Raw genomic sequence first — 26,683 nt, forward strand, 5'->3', positions numbered from 1 at the left:
GTTATCATGATTCATTCCGGCTATCACTGTCGCCCACCGTGCTCTGTGTGCTATTGCCGAACTTGGATAGAACACTACGCGAATGCATGAACATTGCGCAACTTGTACGAGTGCTTTTATTTACTGCAATGCAAAAAGCATCAGTGTATGTCGAATCCATCAAGTCAGGCTAACTGATCCGCGATAATATAGAGCCGGCATCAAGATATTAAGAACGAGAGGTGACGGTTGACTTTGGAAGTTTTAGGTAGTACTGAGAAAGCGCTGGTGCAAAAGCGGCATCAGAACTAAGCAATTTTTACCGTTAATAAATCATGTATCGCACCTCGCACCATGGGCTAAAATAAAAATAATCATTTCGGACTGTGAGTATGTAAGTTGACTGACCTGTTTGAATCAGTCAATAGGAGATATTAAATTTGAACTTAATTTAATAATTTAAAAATGTTATTGCACACTTTACACATATGCAGTGAACCTGAGCAAAGTGTCGTTTATAACCGGTCGTATGGGTTTGTACTCTGTATCACAGCCACAGTCAGTAGTGTTACACGACTGCGGACGAAACACGGACGCGTTGGGAAAGTTGAGAGCGAGTAAAAGTGCGCGAAGTTGGTGCGCAGACGACAAGGATCGCAATAAAGGTAAGCGATGATATTTATAATTTTTATAGATTTATTCAAATTTGAAATCAACAAGGTACAGTATTTTCTTGTGTTTCTTTGTGTAGGCAAAATCATATTTAACTTTAAAATAAGTACATAGTTGTTTTAAATCTACATTTTCATACTAATTTTATCGTTTTTTCGTCAATAAGTGGCGACGTCAACTCCATGTTGCATTTTCTAAGTAGGTACATAGTAAGTATAGCTATTGTTTTTATTTTGACAAATTATCTGGCACCTTTACCTATGTAATTTTACCTATGTATTTTATTTTCGATCGCAACTTTTAATGATCTTTAAATCTGATAAGCATTTATTACTGTATTGAATAAGAAGACAGATTCTACAATTTAAGTACTTAACTCCGATAGTCGACATTAACTCTGTATAACTACTTATAATCGTGTTATGACGAATAAGTAGGTATTTAAAGCTTAATCAACTTTTATTTAGATTGATAATGACTTTGTTTTTGTACCTATATTCCTCATTTTAGTGTTTAAATTCACGATCCTAATTACATAAAAATAATCCTTACTTGAGAAGTAAATATGTGCAGGGGCCACACAAAGCTTGTTTGAAAAACAACAACATACCTATTTTGGCACGAAATAGCAGGTAAATGTACATGCACATAGGTAGGTACCCAATATAACAGAATGAAAAAGTAGTACGTACTTACTTAGGTACCTACATAACATTTCAGCACTTCAACTGATTTGGAAAAAGGTGTACCCTACCTACCTACCTAGGTAAGATCAATTGTCAGATGTGTAAATACCTATTTAAATAGGTAAACTGAAACAGGTATTCCACCATATGTTTATACTCAAATATCCAATGGCTCTCAGGACACTATTTACTTCTTAGGTGTGGGAACACAAATCTGCGTGTTTCTGAGGGAAGGTTAGAATTTTTGCGCAGTTGAGAGGTTTACGATTTCTATATTAACTAATTACATATATCTATTGACCTTCGAGGCCATTCTCGAAGAAAGAAAAAGTCATCAGCCCGGTAAAACCCCAACACCCTGCGGTCGAGAAATCCTTGTTTACACGGCGCGATCCGCACCAATCCACTTTCTCCGTTACGTAACTCCACGCGAGCCCCGTAACTCCGCGTGTCATTGACAGTCAATGTTTGGAAACATCTGGGTTACGATGAGGATATTATGATTCATTGTTGCGACCGATAGGAGGTGTCGTAATGGAGGGATTATCTAATAGGAGGTGGACCTGAGAATAACAAGTAACTAACTAGGTAACTACTCAGTAGGTACAATAGACATACCTAAGTAAGAATTTAAAGCAGCTATCAACCGGAAGTAAGCAATCATACTCACCCCTGTAACCTAATTTGATTTATAACAATTTTTGCATTTAGTAGTAAATAAACAATAAATAATGATGCTGTTAAAAATACTTAATCAAGTACATATATACACTTGCACATGCACAAGTACCAGCCCGATAGTATTATTATAAAAAAAAATATAGCAAAAACTCCTAAAAACGTTTTGCTTAAAAAAATCATAGGCATTGTGGATTTCTGATTTCCAGATGCTTTATTCTTGGATATTACTATCCCTGCTGGCGCTGGGCAGTCAGGGTCACGCTACAGACGAACGCTCAGATTTCTGTGACGCTGACGGGGGAACGTGGAGCTGCTTGCTGAATGAGTGGGCGGTCACTGCTTCGGCCAGTAACGACACGCATTGCAGGAGAGGTAAGTTTGCTTTGCATTTTAGTTTAGTCAGTAATGGTAATAAACTAGGTGTTGTTCAGTGATCTAACTTGAGGCAAATGTTGCAGGATCAAAAGTACCTAAATATTCATTTATATTGTTTCCAGTCTCCAATTTGAAACTTTCAGATCTATTCTGTAAGTACTGTAGTAACTAAGTACTTAAGTAAGTACTGTAGCTAAAGAAAAGATTCAGTTACTAATTCCAATGTTTATCTAGGTCGCGTCATGTCCTTACCTCCAACCAAGGGCTACTACGTGACGGACCGCATGGACCCGCCGCCGCACCACCCGCACGGGGCTCACAGCCACCACCTGCACCCGCACGCTCCGCCGAAGGCCGCGTACTACGAGGAGTGGCAGGCGTCCCCGCCGCCCCCTGGAGCAGGGAAGATCGTGAATAGACCGCCCAATCCGTACAAGGATCAGTTCAGGCCAAGCTATGTAAGTGTACCCAATTTTGTTCATAACTAAGTAGGTGCATGCAAACAACTGAACCTATCTGGTATTTTATTATGGTTTACTGGTGACTTTTACACAATTTCTTTGGAATCAAGTTCATTTTCTGGAGCTCCCATAGACATACTGTTATAATGTGTCCCATAGACTACTCTTTAAATTAGGTGTGAACTTCTAACAAAAGTTGTAATCGATTGGTACGATGTAGATCGCACAGTCCAACAACGTCAAGAAAACTTTTTTATACATATTCCAGAATTCCCAATTTAATATTGGTGTTTTCTCAGCCGGCCCCATCCCCCAACCAGCCAATACCGCTCCCCCCCCAGTACCCGCGCCCCGCAGCGGACCGCGTGGATGAGCCCCCCCCGCCGCCCCCTCCCAAGCGGGTCACCGAGACAGACCTGTATCTGCTGACAGCCATAGAGAAGCTAGTCTTCCGAGTGGATCTCATGGAGAAACGGCTGAGAAAGCTGGAAGAGAGTGTCCATTATCTAGTAGCAGGAAAAGAACCTCAACCAGGTCAGGATCCATTCTTTTTTCCTCTATACTTTTTACTTAATAATATTTACTTTTGTGTATATTTTTTCACAATAAACACAAAAGTAAATATTACTGGGAAAACCACAGAAATCGCCACCTAGAACCTATAAAAATGGGTTAGCAGTATATTTCATGAAGAAATAGCTCCATAACTAAACGTGTTCTAGAGCCGTGCCCAGAAGAGTTCATTCGCGTGGGGTCCACGTGTTACCATTTCTCGTCTGAGTCGCTGGACTGGAAGAGCGCCAACCTGCGCTGCCGCAAGCTGAGCGGACACCTGCTGGAGTTCCGCTCCACCGACCAGCGCAGGCAGATGCACTCCGCGCTACTCGCTGACAAGAGACGGAGAGGTAGCAATCAAAACTATGTCCTGTAAACCATGCTGTACCGACCCAAAATACTCTGCCCACGAGCCCTGTCCTATGTCATGTGACGACCCCACATAAAAGCGGGATTAAGGTTGGCGGATGATGTGTACTGCATGCTTAGTGAAGAACGAGCACTAGTGCTCGATCTTCTGTAGATTCAATTCACTTGTGTTTATCTTTGGCACTACATTGTAATTTTAAAATTTCATCAGCCTCTATTTGCATTTGCCATACTTTCAAAGAAGTTAAGTTTTTTAAAGACCACGTCACCACAAAATTGTCAACGCGTGTGACACCGCTGGTGTTACGGAGACCACTTATCATCAGGAGGCCCTTATGCCTGCCCAGTAGTACAAACAATCTCGTTGCAGGCGACGACTGGTGGACAGGCGGGCTCAACCCCGGCCTGCTGTGGATCTGGTCTCACTCAGCGCGGCCCGTGCTCAACGACACCAGCAGCAACTCCACGGCCACTCAGAGCGCGAACAGTATCGCCGGTGACGGCCGATGCCTGGCCTTGGTCCACAACCCCGGGGTCTCGGCCTACGTGTACAGAGGACAGGATTGCGCCATGAGAATAAGATATATCTGCGAGAGGGGGGACGATGCTGCAAGGTAATTGATTATTTCTATCTATCATCATATTCATGATGTCTTCCTCACCTCATGCCTCAGCCTGCCGTACGCTAACGTGTATCCCAGATTACCATGGAAGCCGCGAGGCGCGAGGCAAAACTATGTCTAGTAACAATTTCATTGAAAAAGTAAAAAAAAACTTAAAAAGATACAAATTGTACTGGCGCTAGGTAGTTAAGTATTTACATAATTTTAATACAATTTTGCAGGTTGAGCAACGAAATTGAAAAGACCGCCAAACAACTAGAGGATACCAGTAATGTTCTGAAGAAGGTGCAAACGACGAAGTTAGCGGCCGACAAGACGGAGAAGGTACAGAAAACGGAGAAGCCAGCGGAGAAAGCTGACAATCAACTCAATGTCCAAGCCTTGTAGACAGTTTCACGAAAATATCGTGTGGATATAATAAGTATCTATTTTGTACCATTCTATATACCTAAGCATGATAAGCGTACTTTCACATATTCAAAGTTCATTGAACTCGTGTGAAGTTGATAGACAAAACCCGGGCATACCAAATGCCTGCGCAGCACTTTTGCTGCTCGATCGTATGGAATTGCACGGGTCTCTGTGCCCAGTCGCACTTATATGACTTCGTATCCTTATACATAGATAATATGACATGATAAAACATGAAGACCCACGTGTCTTCATAACTTTTAAGTAGATAAACCACACCGTTCAGTTATTGATTGTTGAATAACCTAGTCACAAGGAACTGTAACGAGATCTATATTTGTGGTAGTAATACTCTACTGCAGAATATTTTATTGTGCATTAGTTATCGTCCCAAAGCTATTAATTTATTTATTTATTAGGAATAAGAGTAAAACCAAACGTATTGTCGTAATATCTTATTATTCTAAAATATTTACAATTTATAAGAATCACAACAAATTAACTTAAAATAAATATTTATTATGACTGCTATTTCGCAACGTAACCAAATATTGTCAAAGCGCGTTCTTAGCAAAATTTCAAGTGTTGCCACTTTTTAAATACCCAGTAGCGATGTTTCCAACACATATAAGCGAAATATTGCCTAAAACGTGCTTTGCGTTATCATATTCTATTAGTGAGTCTTAAGTTAGATACAAAAGTATATAATGTGACACAAACAGTAGAAAATTTACCAAAATTAATAGTTATAGAAATATAGATATACCAACTAAAAAACGATTGAAATGATTTAATGCTACGAGATTGAATGGGACGCACCCAATGTTGCCAGTAAAAAACATATTCAATACTAATTTGTGTCGCATTGTATTGTTCGTCAGTAGCGCGATGTAGTGTTTCAGTCTGAGGATCGCGCGTACCGACAAATCACAAAATTCACTATCCGCCTTGTACGGCGGGCTACAAGTCACGCGTAACAGACAAACGTTTTGGAAGAGCTTTTAAAAGCTATGTTACGCTTGACATGCTGCCTGTACAGGTGTAAAAAGTAATGCCCTTCTAAGGTGTGCCAATTTTTACTTTTAATTGTAATAAAAAAGTTATTCAAATGCAGAATAACTGCAAACTGTTTAATTTCAAACAAATACCGATTTGTACTAGATAAAAATATTTTCAATCCATTAGTAAATCAAAACTCCAAAGCAAATGAAATAGTTATTAAAAAGAGGGAAAAAATAAAAATCTTATGGAGATCATTGATACATTTAACTACCTATTTTGCCGAAATATTGCCTTCGACATGATTCCAGATTAATATTTTTGTTTCTAGTCTGTTCAATTAAGTGAAGAAAAATAATTATGTTGTTAATAATAATGAGACAAACACTTCGAGAAAATGCGTAAACAAAACTAAAAAACTGATAACTAAGTTGATATGGAAAATACTTTGAAACGCCTTTTTTTAACCCTCTGATGATATGACCCACAGCTGGGTAAAGCTAGCCTTACGGAACGCCTTTAGTTTTTTAAAATTTGTATGAGAAGAGTGACATATTTTGTGCTCTTTTATACTGACTTGTCACTTATTTTCGTTTTCTCAAGATAAGAAGATTTGGTCCCAAAGTTTTTTTATAATACTTTGAGCACTTTCTGAACCTTGAAGAACAAAATGAAATAAACATAAGATGAAATATATCTGTGTACATTTTGTACTTAACTGAAAATAAATAATAACGATTGTTGTATGTAACAACGCTTATTTGTGAACTAGAGGCAAGTATAAAATTATATACAATTTATTTTATAATTTTTTTTGGTGGTATAGTAGTGGACAGGTCTTTTGATATGAACCAATGAGTGTTGGCGGCGCGTGTATATGAACGTCAGTTCATTTTAAAAGGGAAAGATTCAAACGATTATTAATCATATAAATTTAAAAATAATATTTTCAGTATGTTTAGTTGATATTATACAGTGTATCGAAAACACAAATCCAATAAGTACACTTTTTATAGTATCAATAGATCGGATGTAGCCGTCGATTGTGTAGTAGTTTTCATGACGGTCGTAAATTTACAGCCGAATCTACGAAAAATTAACGTTCGCTTTTTGCACTGATCCCGTGCTTCGCGGCGTTACATCTTCGAATGCAACCGGGAGATAAAAAATACACATATTTTGTCACGTCAGTGAAGTAAACTCAATGGATATCGATGGGAAAGATAGAAGAGGGTGAATACGACCTAGTGGAAGGAGTCTAGTTGAAGTGGAACTTGAACTGGAAGGGGCTGCCGTGCTGGAAGTGGTGGAAGGGGCTGTGGAAGGGAGCGGCGCGCTGCGCCTCGGGGTCTAGCGGGTCCGCGCCCGCGTCGAACTGCGCGCGCTTCTCCGGGTCCGTCAGGACCTGCACACATACATTATTCTATTACTATTCATTCATATTACTAAGAAAATCCTATTCCTGAAATACTTTCTGTCCGGTATTTGCAGAAATATCTTAAAAGAGATGGATTGATTGTGTTCGGAACAGTACGAAAGTATTGAATTTATGAACTAGTAGACAATTGTGGAGAAAGAATCCATTCTGCGTAGACCCTAGGTCTACGCAGAATGGATTCTTTCTCCACAATGGCGAGAAAAAGTAAGGTAAAGTAACGAACCTCTTTGGCAGCGGCGATGTCGATAAACTTCTTCTCGGCGACTTTCTTCTCGTCGCCCTGGTAGCTGTCCGGGTGCCACTTCTGCGCCGCTTTGCGGTACGCCTTGATTATTTCCTGTTTCGTTGCCGTTCTACAAGATAAATAAATACATTTTACACTTCATTCGATAGTAATATGTAACCAAAATTTATCAAGACTTGATCTTCCGCTCGAGAAACCGCGTGACATGTTTATGTAAACACACAAATATGTATCGATCGCCCCAAATAGATTATAGACATAAATAAAATTTATTTTCATTGAGCATAGTGAAAACAGATGGTCAATAAAAATAAATATGATATGGTATGGTCAACAGATTATAGATTGGTTTACCTCTTGACGCCCAGTATCTTGTAGTAGTCCCTCTGCTCAGACTGCTTCTGCAGCTTCTGCGCGCGCTGCAGCCCGTCCTTGGCTCGCTGCAGCCCCTCTTCTAGCTCCAGCGCCTCCTTGTACGTGCGGATGGCTGGGAATTTATATTCCTTTTAATAACGTATGCTTATATGCTTTACGTATACATTCAGAAGCCTTTTTAACCAGTGTATCCTCCCTACAGAACAATTCAGAGCAACTTTCGATTATTGTTCCTTAATTGCCTTCAGATCATCGTCCATATGCCAAATAATTTATTCAGAACGCAACGTGTACGTGGTGAATTACAATGTAACGCGTATGTAGTGAGATACGATGCAACGTGTATGTAGTGAGATACAATGTAACGCGTACGTAGTGAGATACGATGCAACGTGTACGTAGTGAGATACAATGTAACGTGTACGTAGTGAGCTACGATGTAACATGTACGTAGTAAGATACAATGCAACGTGTCGGCTCACCGTCGTCGTACATCTCGAGGCCGAGCAGTGCCTCAGCGCGGTCGCACAGCGTGCGCGCGCTGCGCTGCAGCTCGAGCGCGGCGCCGCAGTGCTGCAGCGCTTCCGAGTACAGCTCCTCCTGAATACGTATCTTTATTACTGCTGTGACCACAGCTTCGTTTGCATGCGGTTCCGAATAAGTCACACTTTCTTGTACATGAAATCCTGAATAAATTTTGCCATCGAGTCATAAAACATAACAAACAGTTCAATATAACCTAATATTGCAACTCTTGGCTCTCTATGATGAAAACTTATATCTCTTGTATACGTCTACAAATTACAAGCATTTCAAGATGAGTGAGTAAAAATTAATTTTAACCGGTTTGTCTTAAACTTATTTTAGCTTAGCTAATTAACAAAACAAATGTTACCTTAGCTGAACAGCTGCAGAGCCATTTCTTGGCCTCGTATACGACCAAAGTGACCTCGTCCTCAATCTTCAGCACCTTGTTAGCGCTGCTCATACAGCCCGTGAAGTCGCGAGCCTCGCTCTTCTCTTCGCACTCGAGTAGCAGTTTGTCCACTTTCTTCACTTTCTTGTAAAACGGGAAGCATTCTTTGTGCTCCGGGTCCAGTTTCAGGCATTCACGTACTTCCTACGATACAAATCGGAATATGTTAACAAATATAGGGATATAACTAAATTTTTCAACACACTCAAAATTTCAAGCCACTGCCATAATACAATAACTGTGTTACCATGTCGAAATATACGGAAAAACAAAAAGCTATCTATTTAGCTATGGCATTTACCATCGTATGATTACTAATCTTTATCTTCAAGAGTAGGCAACGGAAAATAGATAAAACACTTTTCTATTCTTATAGAGACTGTAAATAAATAAAAAATGATAAATTTGGCGACTTATCCCATACAGAGTGCGGCGACAGTACCTTAAGCGCGTCGGAGACGTGTCCGAGCGAGTAGAGCAGCGCGGCGAGGCGCTCGCGGCCGCGCGTGCTGTCCGGCTGCAGCCGGCTCAGCGCGCGCAGCTCCGACACCGCAGAGAACATATCGTTCTGCAGCAAACAACAACCGCCTTCTTGTATCACATTACAGCTTGAGAACAGGAAACCGAGTACAAACATTCTACTTATTTCAATATAAATTTCTATGTTCAACGATGGAACACGACGCAGCGGCAACCGACTTTGACTAAAAGCGTAGGTGAAGGACCGGCGCAACAAGCTTTACCGCAGCCTTTTCTTTGAAGACGTCTCAATTTGCGATGAAATCGTCGACGACAATAAATGATGTATGAAGATATCCATAAAATGAAATTATTTATTTATGTGAAACATGGTAAAAATGATAATATAAGGACCAAAATGTCTCGCCATCAAGATGGCATGTAAACTTAATTATGAATGCCTATGATGAGTTATAATGTTGTAATGCTGGAGCTGCCTATGATAATGGTTTGGAAAATAAGTTTGGGCCTCACCAGCGCGATGTAGGCCTCCGCCCTGAGCTGCCGCAGAGGCGCGGCCCAGGGCGACACCTCGAGCAGCGAGGAGGCGAGGTCGGCGGCCGCGCGGTGGTCGCCGCCGCGGTAGTACGCCTCCGCCAGCCGCAGGTCGTCGATGTACTCGTCTATCTTGTAGAACTGCGCTGTCGCTTCCTCGTTGTACGGGTCGGCGTTCGTCTGGTGGACAAACATTTACACGTGTATTCTTGTTTAAGATATTCTTGGCGTATCAGAGAGGTTCATGCTCAGCAGTGGTCAAAAAAGGGATGACACAATGATGATGATTCTTGTTTATGCGACGACTTGCCACTAGATGTCGGTTGATAGTCGATGTCGGTTGATAGTCGTAAGTCATGTCAGAAGCCTTCGGACGAGTTGAATAAACAATAGAAAACTTAATATCAATCTCACACAATCTGTGAGGGATGATAATAAAGGTGTTCACTTCACTTTTTAATTTTATGGCTCCATCGTTTGGCCAAACGATGATTTTGCCAATGTCAAGGTTGAGAAAGACACTGTAATTATAATGAAGGTGTTGGAAGTGATAATTAGTGTGACAGACAGTGACAGTGACTAGCTGGTGTGACAGCGAATCGGCTCTCTTATGAAAAGATAAGACTTACTGCGCCGACTCCTATTAAGTGGAAGATGATGATTCTTTGTGCTATATTGTTAGTTACCATAGTCAGAATATAAGATAGTTTTTATTGAAGTCATTTTGAGTTTGCCCCTTGTGCCAGGACTGGGCGTAAGTAGCATAGCATGGCATTTCCTAGACTACCAATAAACGTAAAGTATAGGACGTGTTCTCGTAGTCGACAACAAACAAATGGAAAATATATACATATACCCAAATTCATTGCAAACTCACCGCAATTTCCACTCTAAAGGTACCCACTTGAACTGTAGTTTATTGTACATATGTAAATAACAGTGTATGCAATTACAATTCTTATCAGCGACAATGGCCCGCTGATTGCGTGATAATGTCTATTGTATGTTGTCACGTTTAACATACTATAAACTATATAGTTACTTAACTTGAAACTTCTTTTGAAATCTTAACAAATACGTACAGGCATTAGTTAAGATTTCATATAATAATTATAAATGCGTATGTATGTGAGTTTGTTTATCTGTTATTTTCATTCCGAAACTACTCCGTTTCCGTTTCCGTGAAAAATTTATGTCCGGCGAAGACAAAGGCAAAAGCTACTTCAAAATAAGAATAAATCGATAGGTATAATACTTATACTTAGATACAACTCAGTGTAAAAGAAAAATGAGCGCATTTTCTTAAATGAAATATTGCACCACAACATTGCATGGATTATTTATTATCCTTTTCATAATAAAACATTTCACATACAAATTGATAAGTAGCTATTTAAGTATTGATTTCTGTTACAGGTGCGATAGGTAATGTATATTATTTACTTCAAAGAAATCAAAAAATGCACCTTTTTATTACTATATTTTTTACAAAGAATGACATAGTCAAATTGCAAAGTAGACTTTTCTCAGCAGTGTCGAGGCGCTATTATTGGCTTATTAAATTAGTTTTCAGCTCATCACGCTTCTCAGGCCTTGTATTAGCGTGACATTGTAAACATAACTTGTTATCAAAACATTTTCACAGCCCACTGCAACTGGCCGTGTATCCTTAGATGCGATTAGACACGCCAACTTCGCGCTTGCACGCCGCGCTCGTGATAAACACGTAATTTTAGGTAATGACTTATTCTGAAATAGCTAGATATATTGAATGTCTGTAATAAATATACACTGAATAACGAATAAAATGTTTTGAAGTCATCCAAATAAATAAACACGATAATTTGGTCATATTAATTGATCAACTTTACTATTATATACTTTACTATTATTATATTTATATATACTATATTTTTGTATATTAGGAGTGCTTGTATATGTATATGACCCATGAAAAAGTTGTACAGTACAGTAGTAGGTACATCACTTTTTTCGAAGTCATAAAGCACCAGCCTGAACTGTCACGAAGTTCCATATTTTTTTTAATGAATGATTTTTTATTTATTTAAGTAACAGAGACTAATCATTATTTTTAATATTAAGAAACTCATTTTGTTTTTAATATTCATAAAAAATTGACTTATAGTCAAATATTGTCAATTGATTTGTAGTCAAATAGCAAATTGCAACGGTTAGCCGTTAGTTTGCGTGCAGGTGTAGTACACGCGAAATTGGTAGTTCAATCTATTGTACTGTAAAGCTTAAATTACTTTGTTACAAAGTTAGTAAAATCTGAACTTGAGATGGGCACGTTTAGCGATAGACAGGTGCAAGCGACCCTGATAAATGTCATGTAATCTGCGTAAATTTTCAGTTAATATTCTGATGTAATATGATACAATATCTATGCATTGCAATAACAGTAGTAACACAATGGAATATTGGGAATTCAACATTTAACGATTTTTTTTTCAATTTTTCAAGGATATTGGTTTACTAAAATACATTAATTGAATAATGTGATATAAATAAATTTGAATAATATCTTCAAGACGTATGAAAATATTGATGATTATGTCAATACACAATCATCAATATTTGATTTGTGCTACAATTAGCACAAATAAATGAGGAAGTATAACTCACAACGTGTAGGAAGTCCTCCTTGGCGTCGGTGTAATGCGCCAGCTTGAGGTAGACGTGCGCGCGGTGCAGGCGCGCGGCCGTGAAGTCCGCCTTCAGCTCCAGCACCTGCGGCGCGCCACACACGCTCACTACACGCTCACTACACACCGCTTAATCACCAGTCACCAGTGATGGGTTTAGGCCCAGTATTTTCCAGTTTGTTCTCAAAAAGTCCGACGAAAACCCAAGCAATTAATGTATTTACTTATGGTAAGAAAATGGGAAAATACTGAGACCAAACCCATCTTCAATTCAGACAGTTCATATGTGTGTCCACAGGTACCTTATGGTACAGTAAAAATCGACTGTAATTTGCACTACTCAAAAACTATTTCGATCTTAAATAAAAAACTATACCTTACCCATGGAATGCGACTGTCAAACAGAGTTTAATGATTTCTATCAGCTGCAGAAACTATGTGTACAGAGCTCTCATTTTAAGGATTTTGAATAAGACTAAACAAAAGAAGTGTCATATAAACAGAGACCATTCATTATTTTCACTTTCTAAATTGCATTTCACCTTGTTTGTATCAGTGTATACTCCAAGATAATGTATATAAATTCTTCATCCATGAGTTAACAGAGAGCAATGAAATAGTAAAGTAATGAATTCCACATCTATTGAGTTTTACAGCTCTTTGATGTTCTTGGCATAGAAAAATAATTCAATATATTACGTTTATGGCCTCTTTAAAAATAACTAAATGAGTAAGAAAGAGACGAGGAGGTAAGTGTGTCAACAAATTGCCAAATCAAAAAGTTATCAATTTGTCTTGCAGATATGTCAAGTAGCTTTGTTGCTGCGGCCTTGACCACACCTACCAGTATAGTGAGTGGGATGGTTTAATTTAAAATGCAATGGAAATGATGAAACATTACACTATTGTTACAGAAATTTCTCTACTTCAATTTGAACAGTACTTTATATTTTGTACATATGGTAAAAAAAATTACATTACACCTATCATTACATTGAACCTGTCTTAGTTATTAAGAAAAAATCTTTGATTTTTATCTTAAAAATACATAAAAGCTTGTAATCCTTGTTACCTTAGTGAAGTCTTGAAGGGCAAATTTTGCTTTCCCAAGTGCATAGTAGACTGTACCACGCTTAAAGTAAGTGAGGTAGTTGTTTGGGTCACCCTCTGAGGAAAATAGACAATATATCAACATGTTGATGACAGACACAGATGACATAACATTACACCCAACTAGATAATCAATAGATACTGTCATCAAACAGCAAGGATCACAAATGTATCACAATGGTATATTGTGATACATTTGTGATCCTACATACATTAACTTAATAATAAAATATATTTACCTACACATAATTAAATGTTATCTTCTAATGTGAATCATCAAGATATAAATGAAAACCAAACAAATGATATAGTTTAAAACAATTCTTCAACTTCAAAGACTGATTTCTATTCAGCCTAAATATTTTTTTATCCATACCTTACACAAAGTTTTGCAAAATTAAAAAGCTTTACATTAGGTTTTTTCTAGATTTACTAATATAGGTTCATCGGATAAGTACTAAATCATCACAGAGTCACAGTCACAAATATGAAGAAGCTGTCTCCCATGAAGAAGTTGACAAAGTCTCTCTAATTGCCACATAAATTATTAATTAAATAACTATAATTATTTTTACTCAGTATGAAGTAGAAAGTACATGACGTAATTATTTACGCCATGTACAGACTTTAAATGTTATGAGAGTTCTGATAAGGTTTTAAGAAAAACTCATGATAGTATTTTGTAAACAATGGAGTTAGGTAAAATTTCTAAGTTGGTGAGGGGGATCATGAAGAGGTCATTCATGGTCCAGATATTTTCAATGTGTTTCCATTTTTTTACTAACCCACTGCGGCATGATATTGTGTCAGGGCGTCAGAAAGCTGTCCGCGCGCGAGGAAGTCTCGGCCAAGTTCCAAGTGCTTGTTCACCTCCGCCGGAGTCGCGCCGTCTGTAACTATACCATCACCGTTAAAAACAGATGTTTCTTCCGAGAAAACACATGAATTCATCACAGAAAAATAAAACATACATTCTGATACTAATTCTAGCACTAATAAGATAAGGCATGGTGTGACTTTGTTCCAGTTAATATTCACTATGCTGTCCATGTTTTAAATTATGTTTTACTTAATTACTTCTTATCACACATTTACTGCAAATTCAATTTCAATACAAACTAATTATTTGACAGAACCACAATCCATCTTCCTTCGTCTCTTTTCGTGGTCTGTTCTGATTGGTCCAAATCAGGCAAATCTGTCATTACAATAGACAATTTCAAAGACAACTTGAAGGAAATTGTATGTTTTAATCAAAATAGGTAAATAATTTAAACTTCAATTAAAATATCCATTTATTATTAACATTATATTGTAATTGAAATGTTGCTTGAAATTTATTATTATTATTTCAAAATGGAAATGGATAGTAGTAGTAGGTAGGGAAGTAAGAAGGGACCGTGAAGTAATTTGTCTTTATGACGTTGACAGCAATTTCGCCATTCGCATATTGCCATTAGTAATTTTGCAAAAAAATGTAGGTATAAAAAATTATATATATTTTGAAGATTTCGTTATGAATTAAATTCATGATTAGTTGGGAAAATGAGTCTGTTCATTTTATTTTTATCAATTTGGTAATCATAATAAAAATAAAAGGCGAGGACCGAAGAGAGCCATATTTTTAACTAGCAACACCGAAGTCCGTTCTTTCATTTCCAAAAGTAAAATAAGACTCGGTTAGTTCTGCAATTTATTGTTTTTATTTCGAAATAAGTGTTAAATATGTAATAATATACAATGCTACAAACTGTATAATAACTAAAGTGTGCATTAAAATACTAGATTAGTTAATTTCACGTTGATAATTTTGGATTACTTTTATTGTCAGATGTCAACATAACCTATTTTGTCGTGCTAGTATTTTAACAGAAAGATAATATTTTAGCAATGGCTGACGCGCCGTCAACTGCGCCTAAGGCGAAAGCGCCTAAAACAAAGGCCCCCAAAGAGAAGCCAGCCAAGACCGCCCCGGCTGCCCCTGCAGAGCCCCCGAAGGCGGTTCGCAAAGTATCTTCAAAGCCTCGTCACGGACGACTGTATGCTAAGGCAGTGTTCACAGGATACAAACGTGGACTCCGTAACCAGCACGAAAACACAGCTCTCCTCAAGGTTTATTCAATTGTTTTGATTTAATTTGTAGGTTTAATAAAAAGTTAGGTTATGTATCTTTGAAGTAAAACTTTATGGTAATCTATTATGAATAAAACAATATAATATCATTATTTTTTAAACAATTACAAATAATTACAGTTCAGTGTTCCTTCATAAGGGCACATTATTTAAATCAGTACATAACATTATTTTGTAATAATAATAATAACACTAAACATTTATATAAGTTACTTGACATGATGCTTAGACATTTGAAACCTGAATCTTCATGTGGACAAATATTTCCTGATCTCACTATGAAGGTATTTACAACAACAGAAGTAACTCATTTCTTAAACTAAAATCTGCAATGACACTATTGCAGATTGAAGGTGCCCGCAACCGCTTAGATGCTGATTTCTATGCTGGCAAAAAGTGTGTATATGTATACCGTGCCAAGAAGAGGACACCCATCGCCGGTGGCCCCAAAGGCAAGAAGACCAAGCTGCGTGCGATCTGGGGCAAAGTGACCCGGCCCCATGGTAGCTCTGGCAGCGTCCGTGCCCGCTTCAAGTCCAACCTGCCCGCTCATGCTATGGGACACAGGATACGAGTGGTCAGTATTGCTATTATTAATCAGTGACTGCAAGACTCTCATCAGAGTATGGTGTCAATGGTAGTTTGCAAAGTCTTGAAATTTAACCTTCCAATATACAAAAAAAGATCCAGAGACAAAATATAATATAAACCCCATGACAAATTGGGGTACAGTTCTCTAGTGTTATTGTACGAGGAAACCTGACCCCAAGGTAATTAGGTTAAGGGATGAAGAGTTAATTATGAAAAACTATACAAAGTGAATTGACTATAGAACTGTTGAGTTACTAACACGTTGAGTTACACCAACTAATGTAGACATTACATTAGCTGAAAATCTGTTATCAATAAATAAGCTCTCCAATGGTTTCACAAGTTAAAAGTCTGCCTACTTTGACACTTCGGGGCATTCTGTTGCTTCTTAGGTGTACAGTTGTTATATTCTTTTGTCATATTCTAGGGCGAGGACCTATACAGCAGGGATTCCATACACAAAACTATTGAAATGATGCTTAGACATTTGAAACCTGAATTAAATGTGGACAAAATTCAACTGATCTACAAAAATTTACTTTTAGTACCTAGCTATCTTTTTGTGGATGAAGTATTTTTATAATGTTTGTCTTGTTCCAGATGCTGTATCCTTCCAGGATCTAAAATCCTGTTATATTATAAGCTAAATAAACACATAAAAAACACTTGTTTTTTTTGCTTCTGTAATTCCTGATGCTGAATATAATCTGCAGTTTTACTGTACATTTTTCGGTAAAATGCCTGACAAATAAGTTGTTTTAATAAGACAAGCATAATTTTGTTGCTTTTTCAAATTGCTTAGGCGTTTTGAAATCTTTGACCCGCATACAGCAATTTTATACATACTGAAACATATGAATGCATTTTAAATATTAGGTACTTCTAGTGATTTATAATATTATATAAATTGGAAACGTTTGTTACAATTTGCCTTGAGACCTTTTTTCTAAAGTCAGTTTTTATATTTGTGTTAGAAATTGAACAAGTAGTAGGTATGTATTACGTATAAGTAGTAGGTATAATGTACCATAAGATAAACCAATAATCGTTTATTTTTAATTTATCATTTTTTCAATAATTTTGACCTCCGCGCGCTACCGTGTGCTTCGCAACCATAGAACAAAAAAAAAAATTAACGATGCGCCGTTTGAAAGTTTCTACGGTTTTCGTAAGTAATGTCAATTGCCTTCATGTGGCTTGAATCGGGCACACCAATGTGCATTGTGCAGTGTTAGCAATAACACATCGGTTACATAGCTAACTCTACTCAAGTATCTATTGCAGTAACTGTGTAGATGGCACATAGGTACAATACAATAGGACAATACGCCAGGATATCGTGAAATCAGAGATGAGAGAGATATATTGAACTATACCTATACTTAGGTACCTACCTATTATAGTGAGGCATCGAGACATGGTCTTATAGTTTTAAACAGATAGTATTCGTTTACATACCTACACACATGTTACCTGTCTTGGTGCCTGCAATTTAACGGCTGACCCGCTCACGTGTAAGGTCGCGTGTGCCATAAACGCTATGATAATATGGTGCGGCAAATTACAACAAACACTTCGTTATTTTCACTGTGCTGTCTTATTGGATGTAAAATAAAATGTAGTGATTGTTAGGCGTAACAAATATACCTACACGTAAATGGACAACGTAGATTATTTACTAGTACCTACCTATAATAAGTAGGTTTAGATTATTTTACTTTTTAGAATTTCAGTTCGATCCTATTGAAAACACCCAAAAATTATTTATCTGCTTGAATGTTTTTACTTAAAAGTATACTTAATTGAAATTAGATAAATAGGTATATACTTAATTATGTAATTTTACTAAATGCATGTGGTGTGCCAAAACGCCAAATAAAGTCAGTTATAGGTATATTAAGGATCTATGTCTACAAAATTTTATAGGAAACATTTTAATTCCACAACCACTCGATTACCACCGAGGCTTCGGAACACTTTGGAATAATCGACCAAATTGAATTACATACACAAGGATAAATTTTCTTTTGTCGGCATCATCCAGCTAAATACCGATCTTAACCGCAGCAGCATCCGTGAAGGAAGCTTCCTTATTGAGAATAATTGCTTTAAATGAATACTTTACTAGCGCTCTGACCGCGAGCTTCTTAGATAGCGACTCCTGAAATCTACTCTGTCTCTCTCAAATTTCATCGGTCTAGTAGTTTATGAGTTTATTAATTACAACCAAAAAAATCTTTGTTTTATAATATATTAACTAAGTACTTAAGTAGTTAGGATTAGAAAGTATAGTAAGTATGGATTGAAATTTTAAAAAAGTCAGTGATAACAATTTTTATCATCTATAATAAAACCGCTAAAAACACTTACGATTTCATCACCATCAAAAATTTTATTTAAAACATTCAATATTAACTAAGCTTACAATTCCAGCAACGATAAAAAAAACACCGAAAAAAGAACACCATCTATTGGTAAGAAGAATAACCAAATGTATGGACTATCCACCGCTAGAGGGCGATATGAGTATGGAAGACTGTTTTATGAAAGGAATCCGTAAAGAAAATTCTTCAAGAACGAAAAAAATTGTAGGCTTTTTTAATCGATATACTTAGGTAATTAGGTACTTTGCCATAGTTAATACTTTTCATAAGCGCTCGAATTTTACCATCACAAGACATGGAGTTTTTTACGCAAATACTTAAGTAATTAGCTATACATATTTAGGAATATATTTTCTAAATAATAGGCTACTCCACTGATCAGTCGCGCTCCGTCATTTTGAAGTCCGTTGGACGACTAACAACGCAGAAATTGTATGAAGTTTCGACGCATGTCAGTCTTGAAACCAGTAAAGAACGGAGCCGCGACGTAGTTACGGCGTCGTCGCAACGAAGCACGACTGAGCAATGGGACAGACTCATAGTGAAAAAATTCATCAAGATCCGTCGTGTGGTTTAAAATAACAAAGCTTTCTTAAGCAAAATAAGAAATATTTTATTTACAGACAGACAGAAGTATGAATGAAATTCCTATAACAAATTGATGCGCACGAATAATCAATTAACTCACGTGAAATGCCACACTACTTGCATTTGTTAAAAATATCACGGAGCGTGCGTTAGCCCGTGGCCGTCTGCGGCTGACACCCGACCTGTGTCACGTTGTGGGCTCCACTACCACTTCTGATGATCAGGGTGGATATCACTATCTGTCTTCATGCCTTTGTTTTCGTATGCAGAAGTATCCCTATTAATTACTTTTTTACCAGAGTAAAGAAATAGGATATTTATACTACACGAAACAAATAAATGCGAAAGTATATACGGATGTATGTCTGTTTGTTACTTAGGTAATCGGGGTAGAACGGCTGGACTATTTTCTATGAAATTCGGTACACAGATGGAAAGAACTATCAGCTTTAACACGTACTTATTCCGTAAATAACCTGTTTATTCATGATAATTTTAGTATACTTAGTATATCATTTAGCATTTTCACAATTCGAAAATATTCTTTTTTTTTCTTCATCCCTTATATCATTTCACTTGGGGTCGAGATCTTTAGTACACTAGGGGTCGAATTAAATGCAAAATTTAATGGGATTATATTTATTTTTGATAAATTTTGACAAGAAGTCCAAAATTCATTAAAAAATAAATAAGTTTTTAAATCAACAAAGCATTTTGAAATTGAAACCAGTGGAGAGGATCACGGGGACAATAATATACACTTAGATAGGTACCTTTTCTAGGATTTAAAAAAAATGTCGGAAGTTTGTAAATTAAATTTGTTCAAACGGCCTGAAAATAACAATCTAACAGAATTTCTGGATCAAATCGTCCAGAAAATCCTCATTGAAAGAAATCTTGCCTACACCTACGTTAGAGTCTAATACTTATTGTCAGAAAAATGCATTTGTTATGGAGAATCTAGGTCTCTGGTTTGATGAATAACAGTTCCTACGCTCCCATGTCAATATTCTTTTAATTTTCTATGGGAGGAAATGGCACATTACTTGCAATGAATTGACAATTTGCATTCGTACCATTTGAAGCACGTAACTAATGCGTCAGGAGATAACTAGTGTTTTGTTGTAATCGTAACGTTATGGCCATTAGTATTCTAGCAGCTGAGGAAATTACCAACCTCTCCAGGGTATTGCAGGATCAAATTGAACCTGATGTAGGTATGTATACTTATAGGTAATTTTTTATCAAGTAGTTTATATCGAAACGATATCATAAATTGAAAGCATTCTGGGCGTGGCGTATCTGTATGAGGGCAAAAGTTATATGAGCGTAACTAGAGTTTTCATTTACCCTAAAAGCTTAAGAGCTAAAAGAAACCTAAAAGCTTAAGAATTAAATTATTTTTTCTTAAAATATTCTTTGGAAACCTGAAAAATTAGAGTAGGTACATAATTATAAATATAGGAAAACATTCAACTCGTGGTTTGTCTCCGAGTATAAGGAAACGCATAATGTTGAGAACAAAACACTCCATTCTGACCAATGCATCGTCCACGAACAAGCATTAGCAAGATGAGGCGATGATGCGCCACACACGGCGCAAACGAGCTCTAATGACCGTCTTCCGCGGGAGACGAACCTCCAGAGTAAACATGATGTTGTGCAACAGGTAATCTTCGTGTATTGTGCGTGTATATCAAATGAAATTGTCTTCTTGGAGGAGTCCTACAATAAAAATGTGAATAATGCGTGCGTGTGCGTTCGATCTTTTCTCTTACGTTCTCTTCGCTACCATTTTTCTGTGTGCTAGCATTATGGTTCCGTGTAAAATATATAAGTATATGTGGTGTACAGTGTTTCACTATAAACTAAACGACCAACAAATAAAAAACAAGAAACCTACAGTCCGCGCTCAAACGCTTCTTGTTATCCAGGTTATTTCCGATGGACTGACAGTTTTTGACGGGGTTAATCCTAAGTGTAAGTGTGTATTTTATATGTGTAAGAAATATATTAGTATAAGACACCCCCACTATACTATATACTTATATAATCACAACATAGAGGTGTCACGATGAAATCATATATTTAGATTGACAACGAACAACAGGAATAATGATTGTACGAAAAGGATCTAACAGTATATATACAGTCCTTCATTTTTCATTTAAGACCTCAAACCATCCTCCATTGTCCATGCGTAGTAGGTACTAGTGGTACTATATTGGATAAATGTGGCGTAGAAGACAGGGAATTGCTGCGTCCTGTCTGAGGTCAGCTATTTTTGTGTCATCAGTGTGTAGAGCGTGGGTCGCGTTTCTACAGTCATGTGATGCTGCTCCAGGGAGCCTTATGTCTTTATTTAGATTGTGTTGAGTCATAACTTGTAATTTATTTAATTTTCCGGGTGGGTCATTTCTAAAGTCATGTGTTTGGGAGTCACCTGGAATTCACATGAGTCACATCACTTTGAATTACATATTTTAGTAGGCACTTCCTCTTTCTCGCGTATTCCCGATTGCATTCGCGACCGCGTGACGCACCGAATCCCAGTAGTTCGCATAAGATTGGGCTATGGTTTTATGTCGTCAACCCTTTTTGGGAATGCTGTTATTGCTTAACAATAATAAAGGTGTGTTATTCCTTAGTTATTTCGTACGACATACATCGGAGTAAGTGTAAACCTAATCTGGAGCGGGAGTCACACACCGCAGGAGGAAGGTCTAGTTAGGTCTAGTACGAGACTCTTATTAGTAATTTATTTAAGTATATTTCTGCAAATTTTATGCTCGATTATTTTCGTACAGAACGAAATTGTAAACATTCATTGAAAAATCAGAAACCATAAGTTAACATAAGGAAACAAAACGTATGGAACTCTAGAGAAAACCACATAAAATCGATGAGTTAATGCAGTCGCTGCAATATAGGATAGCCCACAGAACGTACCTATTTAAAATATATAGCGTTGCATTGTACGCAGCATAGAATACTTACCATTGTTAGAATTTTCCTTGGCATTTTCCTACGGATTATCCGTGAAACTAGTATCGTAACATGATGCTAACAACTCGAAATTGGCGGCAATCATACTGTTCCATTACATAAGATCGCTGCATCAACTGTGTGCACTACCCATGACATTATGCCATGAAAAGTCAAGAGGAATCGAGACCCCTCGATCGTTAGGTCAAGTCAGGATTAATAGTTCATTAGAATATTTGCTCAGAAGATTAAAAATGTTCAACGTGGAAGAACTCGAATATTTATTGTGGAAAAGACAAGACATTGAAAATTTTCACTGTAAAACATAGTACAAAAAGGATTCAGGTTATTCTTAATTATATTACTGCTTTTAAACAATCGATATAAATTAAAATCTATTTATTAAAATTAGGGGTTTTGTAAATGTTTAATAGTTATAGGCTATTTATTATTCCTTTTAAAGTTATCTTTGTTTAAAGTATTTTACGACATTAACATAACAACATTTTGAAAATACAAACAATATACTAAAAAATAGCAATTAGTAAAATAGACAGTCCCGTTTCATGTCCGATTCACAGGGCCCCATAACCACCACAGCATTGCCCAGCTGGACGGCCAAAGTATTTTTGATTAAATTTCAAACTGAACGGCGATCACATCCACTCAAAACAATACGTCGACCCAATTCATTAATGAAACTTTTGCTTCCTTAGCCTAAACCCCCGTGGTCCCATAAAGCTATTGGTATAAAGTTATTGGTGGAATCATGATATTTATTGTTTTTTAGTCTATGCCGCCAATCCCGCCACACGGATAGTGCTGGTCAAGTGAGATGCTGCGAAGGTACACACACTCGTTGTGTCCATATACGATATAAGAGACAAAGGCCTTTCCCCAAGGGATCACCTTAATATTGGTTTAACTGGTATAGTGATATAACACTTGATATAGTGTCAAATTTAATATGATTGCTGAATACTTTTGATGTACATACGTATGTCTCACGGGTAACTAAATAAATAATAAATAACGCTCGAACAAAAGATGGTACCGTCATTTAGTATTATAGGCACCTACTTTCAATACAAACTCAACTATTGTGATAGCGGCTCGACGGTAAAGATACGCGTCCTTTGGGAAGCCTCTGTCACATAACTTGACTGTCAGTCTATGTACTTATCTCATATTCCCTTGTCAAAGATACGTTTGTACACTAAACACAGCAGTAGTCAGTAATAGAAACAATATTCATTAAAATTGATAGTTTTCTGTTATTTATGAGCTTGACACTAAACCATGTACCAAATATCAAGGAATTAGTAGGTACTACGTCCTACTAATTCCATGTCAAATACAGAGAAGGACCGGCACAATGTTTATGATTTCCACAAATGTCATGGGAAGGGCCCGCCTCTTTCCTAGTCTATGTCACCCGGGATATTGTAAGGAATCTAATGTTATTTCATATATTGATGTTTGATAAGGCGTACAAGAATAATGATAGATGGATTAAAGAAACTCACAAACATACGTACATGCGTACAAAACACTCGGAAAGATATAAAAAGGGGTAGTAACTAGAGCAGTCGAATTTACTAGCTAATTAGCGACCCGGCCCGACTTCGCACGAGGTTTATAAACTTTCGGGAAAATAATGTCTAAATAACAGTGAAAACTGCATCATCCGTTGCGTGCTTTGTTCGGAAAAATAATTTGACATCAAACTGCATCGTCACATCGCCAATCGATGCGTTGAACCAAATTTCAGCGCGCATTTTGTATCCTTTCGATGCGGGTGTCTTTTAATAAAAAAAATCATAACATTATTTGTGCAATAAACAAAGTTATTTTCCAACAAAGTTTTTCATACACACTTTGGTCCATGAACAATCTATTTGAACATTGGTCCATCGAGCCGGATTATGAAGAACATCGTTACCAGAGAGGCCACTCCTAATACTAGATCACGGTGTTGGAAAAGTAGAAAGATTAAGAATAGAGATGCGGAGGGCGACTGTGTTTTTTACTACGTAGTAATATTTATAGCCTCCAGCAATCAATACTCTCAAACGATCGCCCGAGGTTGTTGTGTAGTAATGTCTTGGGCATCAATGAGTGTGTCAGGTGGTCGATACGCCACAACTGGGTATCCGTGTCATGGCTGCGGACTGAATGAATGAATAAAGAGATCATTATCAATTCATATTCATAATTTTACTCTAGAATTTTGTTACTAGCTTTTATGTTTTGTTGGCCAGATTTAAAATCGCAGATCTTTAATTCATTATTCTCATTTCGACGTCACAGCTCTAAATGAACGGGATGATGTGAGGATGACAGTTGAAAGAGAGAGACAACAGAATAGAAATAATGTTGATGAGGTTGCCTCGATTCTAGAGTGCCTCACGATTGTTCCTGCTTAAAGCTTGGCTATGTCATTATTAGAAAAAAGTGGATCCTTGACCTGCAGAGTGCGAGCTATTTCAACCCCGTTATGAAAATAATTGCAGATCGACTAGATTTTCTTTAAATTAATAATTGTATGATGATACCTACATACGGAGAGAACCCAGCCGCGCTCCAGGGAAAAAAAAGTTATTCAATTTATTTTTATTGTTAATAACACTTATAAGTTATTAGTAATAAAATGGGTTTCTGAAATAGTAATTAATAAATCTTAATATTATTAAAATGGCGTCTTCTATTCAAGAAGGATCCTCGATAAAATTAAGTGTGCTTGGAAGTCGGCAGTAGACTTAGTAATTTTTTGACGTCAATAAGTGATGTATATCATCCTATATTGAATAAAGAATTTTGAATTTTGATTAACAATCGATCGGGAGAAGAAGATAATCACACGGCTGTCCACGCCCAGCGACCACATCTCCATCCATGTGACTACGAATAACATTATCAACCCACTTATATCTATCGATGAATAAATAATAATCCATTACTGGCACATTTCCTCTAAACTTTTCAGATTAATATACTAACATAATTAAGTACGGTAATTAAGTGTTTAGCAATATATTGCTAAAAATAAAAACTCGTTTGAGTTTTTGTTTTTAGCAATATTTTCATCATGCCACCGTTCCGGAGTTGGTAAACCGCCCGTTCATCGTAAATCTAGTATGTTCAATTTACTATATACTACAAACACCAGTACACCAGTATCATTCGTTTGTCATTTTATTTGTATCTAAGGGATGGGAACATCCGCTGCCATTCTAGATAACTAACTGTAACGCGCAGTAGGTACGATAACTTTGACAGTTTAAAATATGGCCACAGTTGAGTTTCATGAATCAGGGGTCGTATTTCACACAAACTTTCGTTATTTCTGACATAGCGTTTTTATTACAAACGTACGCTGAAAGCGCTGAAAAATGTACAATGAACTAGGATATTTAATGTCTTGGGAAAACGTTTAATCATAAGTACTTGATATAACTTTATAGCTAGCGGTTTTTTTATACTACCCAAAGTAGTAGCCACACAGGTATGCGGCCCACTTGATGGTAAGTGGTCACCGTAGGCTTTGAACGCCTGCGCAACGCGTTCAGACACGCGGTGCTTACTTTATGGCCCAGGATCTTTTTCCACAGCACAATGTAATTACAATGTCCCTCTCAACCTTCACACGTGAAAACAACATTGCAAACTGTGCTGTATGCAGACGACCTTTTTACTAAGGTCTACCTCTGGTGATAGGTAGCGGTTGGGAGCGAAACTATAACATGTATATATTAAATGTCGTCGAATGAAGCTGTTCACATAATTGTTTTCTATCTTCACTTCAGCTTAGTTTTGTATGGACACAAGTAGGAAGTCAGATATATTTATGTTCACTGCAACAAATAACTCACTTCATTATTCAACACGCCGCCATAATGAGCAACGCTCTGCGTTGTTGTATTTAAGTACGCCTTAAACACCGTGACTACAGCAGTAATTTTCTGATTTAAGAACAATGAACAGCAAATTCCGTCGCGACGTACTCAAACTAAAGTTTCTCTTATCCCTACATGTTCCAGGTAGCCTTCGGAGCTGTGACGCCGCGCCTTTTGCATCATAATCTTAGGGTGCACCGGTTAATATGACCGGGTATGATTTTTTGATGAACCAACCAACGATTCATCTAATAAAACGTGGTATTCGAGTTTCGCAACTCTTGGCTCTATTCTGCCTCATAAAAGAAGAAGAAGAATGTCTGTAAGTAGTTGGGACAGATTTTATTCTCGAACAGACAGACAGAAAGACTTTCGCGTTTATAATATTAGTATGGATTTTTAATTGTATAAACTTCAACGCCTCATAACGACTAAACAACTTAATGATCAAATTCACATTCCACTGATCCTT

The 26,683-nt window shown here is 37.2% G+C and overlaps 3 protein-coding genes across 3 annotated transcripts; 2 read left to right on the forward strand and 1 right to left on the reverse strand.

Annotated features, from left to right (window-relative positions):
- The first annotated feature begins 510 nt into the window (after nt 1-510).
- Nucleotides 511-5,626, forward strand: LOC128669850 (uncharacterized protein). Its single transcript, XM_053745024.2, has 7 exons — nt 511-644; nt 2,225-2,390; nt 2,628-2,851; nt 3,154-3,388; nt 3,577-3,759; nt 4,149-4,392; nt 4,623-5,626. The coding sequence occupies exons 2-7, from the start codon at nt 2,225-2,227 to the stop codon at nt 4,786-4,788; spliced, it is 1,218 nt and encodes a 405-aa protein (XP_053600999.1). The 5' UTR covers nt 511-644; the 3' UTR covers nt 4,789-5,626.
- On the reverse strand, nt 5,253-14,815 carry P58IPK. Its single transcript, XM_053745023.2, has 11 exons — nt 14,606-14,815; nt 14,420-14,530; nt 13,597-13,691; nt 12,505-12,609; nt 9,838-10,038; nt 9,287-9,412; nt 8,764-8,988; nt 8,351-8,468; nt 7,848-7,980; nt 7,473-7,602; nt 5,253-7,216 (listed from the first exon to the last, which is right to left on the reverse strand). The coding sequence occupies exons 1-11, from the start codon at nt 14,682-14,684 to the stop codon at nt 7,070-7,072; spliced, it is 1,470 nt and encodes a 489-aa protein (XP_053600998.1). The 5' UTR covers nt 14,685-14,815; the 3' UTR covers nt 5,253-7,069.
- Nucleotides 14,816-15,158: 343 nt separating this feature from the next.
- Nucleotides 15,159-17,023, forward strand: RpL35A (Ribosomal protein L35A). Its single transcript, XM_053745025.1, has 4 exons — nt 15,159-15,313; nt 15,523-15,746; nt 16,114-16,344; nt 16,959-17,023. Exons 2-4 carry the CDS (start codon nt 15,525-15,527, stop codon nt 16,980-16,982), a joined length of 477 nt encoding a protein of 158 aa, XP_053601000.1. The 5' UTR covers nt 15,159-15,313; nt 15,523-15,524; the 3' UTR covers nt 16,983-17,023.
- The last annotated feature ends 9,660 nt before the right edge of the window (nt 17,024-26,683 follow it).

The sequence above is a fragment of the Plodia interpunctella genome, chromosome 5 (genome assembly GCF_027563975.2).
Source record: "Plodia interpunctella isolate USDA-ARS_2022_Savannah chromosome 5, ilPloInte3.2, whole genome shotgun sequence".
Classification (NCBI taxonomy): domain Eukaryota; kingdom Metazoa; phylum Arthropoda; class Insecta; order Lepidoptera; family Pyralidae; genus Plodia; species Plodia interpunctella.